Source organism: Xyrauchen texanus, chromosome 35, assembly GCF_025860055.1.
Source record: "Xyrauchen texanus isolate HMW12.3.18 chromosome 35, RBS_HiC_50CHRs, whole genome shotgun sequence".
Taxonomy (NCBI): domain Eukaryota; kingdom Metazoa; phylum Chordata; class Actinopteri; order Cypriniformes; family Catostomidae; genus Xyrauchen; species Xyrauchen texanus.
Genome location: NC_068310.1, coordinates 39,018,211 through 39,025,394, shown reverse-complemented (window position 1 = coordinate 39,025,394; position 7,184 = coordinate 39,018,211). Strand labels below are relative to the sequence as shown.

The 7,184-nt window shown below is 46.4% G+C and overlaps 1 protein-coding gene across 1 annotated transcript; it reads right to left on the bottom strand.

Annotated features, from left to right (window-relative positions):
- Positions 1–928: 928 nt before the first annotated feature.
- On the bottom strand, positions 929–3,370 carry LOC127628914 (sphingosine 1-phosphate receptor 3-like). The gene is made up of 2 exons (XM_052105895.1): positions 3,225–3,370; positions 929–2,129 (listed from the first exon to the last, which is right to left on the bottom strand). Exon 2 carries the CDS (start codon positions 1,980–1,982, stop codon positions 942–944), a length of 1,041 nt encoding a protein of 346 aa, XP_051961855.1. The 5' UTR covers positions 1,983–2,129; positions 3,225–3,370; the 3' UTR covers positions 929–941.
- Positions 3,371–7,184: the final 3,814 nt, after the last annotated feature.

Sequence of the window (7,184 nt, the reverse complement as noted above, 5' to 3'; positions counted from 1 at the left end):
CTCGCACTCGGACTCGCACTCACACTCGGACTCGCACTCGGACTCACACTCGGACTCGCACTCTGACTCGGACTCGCATTCAGACTTGCACTCGGACACTCATTAAGACTCGCACTCTCATTCAGACTCACACTCGGACTCGCACTCGGACTCACACTCTGATTCGGACTCACATTCAGACTCGCAATCGGACTTGCACTCTGACTCGGACTCACATTCTGACTCGGACTCGCACTCGGACACTCATTCAGACTCACACTCTGACTCGGACTCGCGTTCAGACTCGCACTCGGACACTCATTCAGACTCACACTCGCACTCTCATTCAGACTTACACTCGGACTTGCACTCACACTCGGACTCGCACTCGGACTCACACTCGGACTCACTCTGACTCGGACTCGCATTCAGACTCGCACTCGGACACTCATTAAGACTCGCACTCTCATTCAGACTCACACTCGGACTCGCACTCGGACTCCCACTCTGACTCGGACTCGCAATCGGACTTGCACTCTGACTCTGACTCGGACTCGGACTCACATTCTGACTCAGACTCGCATTCAGAGTCGCACTCGCACTCTCATTCAGAGTCCCACTCGGACTCGAACTCGCACTCGGACTCACATTCGGACTCGCACTCTCATTCGGACTCGCACTCGCACTCGGACTCCCATTCGGACTCGCACTCTGACTCGCACTCAGACTCGGACTTGCACTCGGACTCGAACTCGGACTCAGACTCTCATTCGGACTCGCATTTAGACTCGCACTCTCATTCGGACTCACACTCGGACTCGCGCTCAGGCTCGGACTCGCGCTCGGACTCGGACTCACTCTTTCTCACCACACCTTCGCAGCTTGCACACTCTGAAGTATACTTTGATCTTGTGGCCTAAAACATACTGTACTCTATGCTCTAACATCCACTCTTGTTATCGTTAGCAGGCTGAATTTTTGCTTTTGGTATTGTTGATTTCTTGTTCAGCCGCTTGCTGGCTATTCGAGCTAGACTTGCTTCTACTAGGCTCTGTGTTATGTTTACACCCCACCCCACCTTCGGCCACCAAACACCCACAAACTAGCTTATAAAACGCTCGGCGCATTTCCCTACTAGCCAGCGTGTAGATCACCGGATTCATGGCGGAATTCAGAACCGCCAGGGCTATGAACCAATCAGCTTTGAGCAGAATCGGGCACCTCCTGGGTCCACAGGACACATCGACAAGCAGGATGACGAAGATGGGCATCCAGCAGGTGATGAAGATACCCAGCACGATGCTAACGGTTCGCAGGAGAGCCATGGAGCGTTTAGAGTTGCTGTGCTTGGTCACATTGCGACTGCTGGACTTGACGAGGATGTAAATTCGGGCGTAGAGCACGGAAATCGCCAGCAGCAGTGATATGAAGATGGTGATGCAGAACGCTACGTAGTACTTGCTGTAGAGAGGTAAGATGGTCGAACATTGTGGAAGTTTTTCGAGACAATTCCAGCCCAAGATGGGCAATGCTCCCAGGGTGATTGCGATCAACCAACACATCCCTATTAGCAAAAACACCCTGTATTTTTTGTTGGCATCATACGGCCTCATTTTAATCATAGTGAGGTGACGCTCAATAGCGATCGCCAAGAGGCTGAAGGTGGAAGCGGCCAGGGCAACAAACATACTTCCTTCGCGCACAAACCACTCGGTGGGGGACAGGTGCAGCGTCCGGTGACCTGACATCAACAGGTTGACTATGTAGGTGATACCGGCAAGTAAGTCGCATAACGCCAGGTTAGCAATGAAAAAGTACATCCGGTTATGTAATTTGTGGTTTTTCCATATCGCCACCAGTACTATCAAGTTCTCCAAGACGATGAGACTGCAAATGACCAAAAACACCACCGTTTTAGGGTCCAACCGGGCCCCCCAGGTGTCTTCATGATTGCTTAGTTTCCCAGTGTAATTGTAGTGTGCGAAAATATGCTGATTAACCATTGCAGTGCCTCCTGTAGGTGGGAACGAGATGACAAATCAAATGATGAGCAGATCGTCCAGGAAAGACCATGAGAGTTGTTTGCAGGTAATTAATTTCTTCAGGGTCACTGGTCAACCTACATGGTCATTTAGGGGGCACACATGTCCCTGTGGAGTGAAACAAAAGGCTTTTTAAAGTCAACATGAAATCAGCATTGAGCCTCTTTACTTTGTTAGTTTCAAATCAGATGCAAAAACGCTGGGACAATTGAGTGTTTAAATGGATATCATTATTGGGTGTTTGCTGTCCTTTTCTGCACGTCGCGGCGCCGTTTTGTGGTCCGTTCTGCATAACGGCGGATCATTTGAATTGGAAATCGCCCAACTTGCCCATTCGGCAAGTTTCGCGGCCGACACACCGCCCCGCTCCGTACTCCCGATGGCAAGTTCCGCCCCTGATCGGCCCCAAAGTGCGTCGGCCCACTGGGAAAATGCCCGGTATGCCAGATTAACAGTCCAGCCCTGGTGATGTTACACAGTGGTAAACACTCGCCTGTCTCACTTTCTTTTGAAGCATGTTGCAATCATCTGATTAGCCGTGACATACTGTATATAATATGCCAAGTTCAATACAAGTTAAGCTCAATTAAATGCATTTGTGGCATAATGTTGATTACCAAAAAATGGTAATGTACATTTGCTTTAAAAAAGGTACAAATCGAGGTTAAAGTGAGGCGCTCGCCGTTTAAAGGGCAAGTAAAACGTTTTTATTATTTGAGCTGCTGTTTTTACGGTCGTTTTGGGGTTTTAGTGTTTATGTTGTCATGGCAACGAAGTTGTGCAATTGGAAATAACTTTACACAGATGTGGTTAGTAAGTGATTTTATCACACTAAACACACATATTGGTTATGTTTTGTGTCTACACTTTTGAAAAAGTGAGTCTTTTAATGTTTACAGTCACAAGACCCCATTGACTTCCATTGTAAGCGCCTCACCGTAACCCAGATTATTGTTCTTTTTACCCTTCTTATTTTGAAAATGAAAAAATTCATTTTGTGGTATCAACTTTATTCCACAAATGCTGTCGACTGAGCTTAACTTGTGTTGAACCCGAATATCCCTTTAAGGTTAAACATCAGATAATTAGTCTGACTTTCTCTATATGCAATAATGCGAATTAAAACAACGTCATCGTCAATTCATTATAATGCACGTTTTTAAATCAGCATATCATTGCCAAAAACAATCCGCGGTTACTCACCATCAGATGTCCCGAACCTCTTCTGCACTTCTTAAAGAGTACATTTTATATTTCCATTTTTAATCATCATGACCTGATGTGCAGAAATGTGCGCTGTTCGATAGAGCCGGAATAGGAAGTGCGCCGGTGCTGCTCTATTAAACCCGCTTCTGTTGTGCGCTTCCCTGCGGTGTGTGTGTGTGTGACAAAAACAGTCTTATTCGAGTCCAGCCCCCTACACACCCGTCATCCTCCTGAATCATACTCAAAACTTACAAATGTATTTTTTAAAGGGACAGTTCACCCAAGAATGTCAATTCTCTCATCATTTACTCACCCTCATGCCATCCCAGATGTCACATTAAGATTTTTAGAAGACTATCTCAGCTCTGTAGGTCCATACAATGCAAGTGAATGGCTCCAAAAAGCACATAAAGGCAGCATAAAAGTTCTCCGTAAGACTCCTGTGGTTTAATCCATGTCTTCAGAAGCGATATGATAAGTGTGGGCGGGAAACAGCTACAAATGTAAATCTAAATCTCCACTTTTACTTTTACATCTCAATGACACGTGGTACCTGTTTAGTTTCGCTTTCACATCTGAAAGTGAAAGTTAAAGTGGAGATTTAAAGTGGATTAAATGTCTTTGCTTCTGAAGACACGGATTAAACCACTGGAGTTTTATGGAGTACTTTTATCAGAATCAGAATCAGCTTTATTGACTTACACATACAAGGAATTTGTCTTGGTGACCGGAGCTTCCAGTGTGCAACAATACAAACAATACCAAAAACATATAAATAATTATACATATACGTACATACACTCACCTTCATACATACCCACATACACACACACACGTAGTGCAAATCTATTACAAATCTGTTATATAAAGAAATAAAATACAGTATGTACAGAGTACATTATACAGTATATAATGTATATAATGGCAGAAGTGGATATGTTGGATAATATAAATAGACTTAAACTGTGTATTGCACATTATTATTGCTCAATGGGGCAATTTAATTGTTCATTAGATGGATCGCCTGAGGGAAAAAACTATTCCTGTGCCTGACGGTTCTGGTGTTCATTTACATTTATGCATTTGGCAGACGCTTTTATCCAAAGCGACTTACAGTGCACTTATTACAGGGACAATCCCCCCGGAGCAACCTGGAGTTAAGTGTCTTGCTCAAGGACACAATGGTGGTGGCTGTAGGGATCGAACCAGCAACCTTCCGATTACCAGTTATGTGCTTTAGTCCACTACACCACCACCACTCCACTGTTCAGAGCTCTGAAGCACCGGCCAGATGGCAACAGTTCAAAAAGGTAGTGGGATGGGTGAGTAGGAGTCCAGAGTGTCTATGTGGGTCTCCCACTTCAGGTCCTGTGAGATGGTTGTGCCCAGGAACCTGAATGACTCCAGTGCTGTCCAGAATGGTGAGGGGGGACAATGTTGGGGTGTTCCTCCTAAAGTCCACAATCATCTCCACCGTTTTGAGCGTGTTCAGCTCCAGGTTGTTTTGACTTCACCAGTGAGCCAGCCGTTCATCCTCCTTTCTATATGCAGACTCATCCTCATCTCGGATGAGGCCGATGACAGTGGTGTCGTCTGCAAACTTCAGGAGCTTGGCAGAGGGGTCCTTGGTGGTGCAGTCATTTGTGTAGAGCGAGAAGAGTAGTGGGGAGAGCACATATCCCTGGGGGGCACCAGTGCTGATGGTACAGGTGCTGGAAGTGAATTTTCCCTGCCTCACAAGCTGCTGCCTGTCCGTCAGAAAGCTGGTAATCCACTGACAGGTAGAGGTGGGAATGGGGAGTTGGTTTAACTTAGTCCGGAGTATATCTGGGATGATGGTGTTGAAAGCCAAGCTGAAGTCCACAAAAAGGATCCTTGCGTATGTCCCCGGTCTGTCCAGATGTTGCAGGACGTGATGCAAACCCATGTTGACTGCATCAACAACAGACCTGTTCGCTCGATAAGCAAATTGAAGGGGGTCCAGAAAGGGTCCAGTGATGTCCCTCAGGTGGGCCAACACCAGTCTCTCAAATGACTTCATGACCACAGATGTCAGGGCGACAGGTCTATAGTCATTAAGTCCTGTGATTTTAGGTTTCTTAGGGACAGGGATAATAATGGCGCGTTTGAAGCAGCATGGGACTTCACACTGCTCCAGTGATCTATTAAAGATATGAAGTGAAGATGGGGGCCAGTTGGTTAGCACAGGAACGAAGGCACGCTGGTGAGATGCCATCTGGGCCTGGAGCCTTCCTTGACCTTTGCTTCCGAAAGACACGGCACACATCGTCCTCACAGATCTTGAGATTGTGGGTTGTGTAGAAGGAGGGGGAGGACGCGGGTTGCAGGAGGTGTTAATGTCTGTGTGAAATGAAGGTCCGAGTGTGTGTGGGGTGTGAAATTAGGAATTTCGACTCTGCAGTAGAACACATTCAGGTCGTCAGCCAGTTGTTTGTCTACTACAGTGTTGGGGGTAGGAGTCCTGTAGTTAGTAAGTTGTTTCAGGCCACTTCACACTGATGCAGGGTCGTTAGCTTCTCAGAGTAGCTTCTTTTAGCCACTCTGATTTCCCTATTCAGTGTGTTCCTGGCCCGATTATACAAGACTCTATCCCCACCCCTGTAAGCCTCCTCTTTGGCATGACGAAGCTGTCTGAGTCTTCCTGTGAACCATGGTTTATCATTGTTGAATGATAAACATGTCCTAGTAGGGATGCACATACCCTCACAGAAACTGATGTATGATGTAACAGTATCTGTGAGCTCGTCCAGGTCTGTAGCTGCAGCTTCAAAAACCCTCCAATCTGTGCAGTCAAAGCAGGCTTGTAGTTCCAGTTCTGATTCATTGGTCAACTCCTTACAGTCCTTACTACTGGCTTTGTTGATTTTAATTTCTGCCTGTAGGTCGGGAGAAGATGAACCAGACACCAGAGAGTCCCAAAACTGCACGTGGGACAGAGGGATACGCATCCTTTATTGGTGTGTAGCAGTGATCCAGTATATTCCTGTCTCTGGTGGGGCATGTAATGTGCTGTCTGTATTTGGATGAATGCTCGGCAGCGCTGTTCGAACACCACGCTGACGGAGTTTAACTAGCGCGCCAGCTTGTCTCCCTCACCCGCGTCTCGTAGCGTGTCTAAACAACACCGCAGCGCCTCCAACTAAAATGTCCAGCAAAACGTCCGAATATTCAAAAACCGGGAAAAGATTATCTGGTATGTGCTGCCGAATGTTCAGCAGTTCGTCCCTGGTAAAACTGACTGGTAAAAGATGACTAAACACAGGACAAACAAACAAAAACAACAAAAGAATTGGAGAGCTCCACGCCGAGGCGGCCATCTGCGGCACCATCGTAGATTTGTATTATGCTGCCTTTATGTGCTTTTTGGAGCTTGCATTAACCAAACAAAGCTGAGATATTCTACAAATAAATCTTAATTTGTGTTCGGCAGAAGAAAGAAAGTCGTAAACATCTGGGATGGCATGAGGGTGTGTAAATGATGAGAGAGTTTTCATTTTTGGGTGTACTGTCCCTTTAAGATAATGCTTATTCAAAATAACCACTTCAGAAAAGGGTGCACCATTTCCTGCTAATTTGGCATTTCGTACTGTAACATCTCAAGTATTCTTTATTTTCAAAACTAAAATATTCACTCCATTTAAGAAAAACAATGTGTTTTATGGAGGGCGTGCTGAGTGACTCCAGCCAGGTCTCCTTAGCAACCAAATTGGCCCGGTTGCTAGGGAGGGTAGAGTCACATGGGGTAACCTCCTCGTGGTCGATATAATGTGGTTCTCGCTCTCGGTGGGGTGTGTGGCTGCGTGGATGCCGCGGAGAATAGAGTGAAGCCTCCACACGCGCTACGTCTCCACGGTAACGCGCTCAACAAGTCACGTGACAAGATGCACTTACTTTGCATGTAAAAGAGCAGCTTGGACATTGTGCTAAACCTCTTCT

Coding starts and splice junctions, on each gene's coding strand:
- LOC127628914 (XM_052105895.1), bottom strand. CDS start 1,982: ATGGTTAATCAGCATATTTTCGCACACTACAATTACACTGGGAAACTA.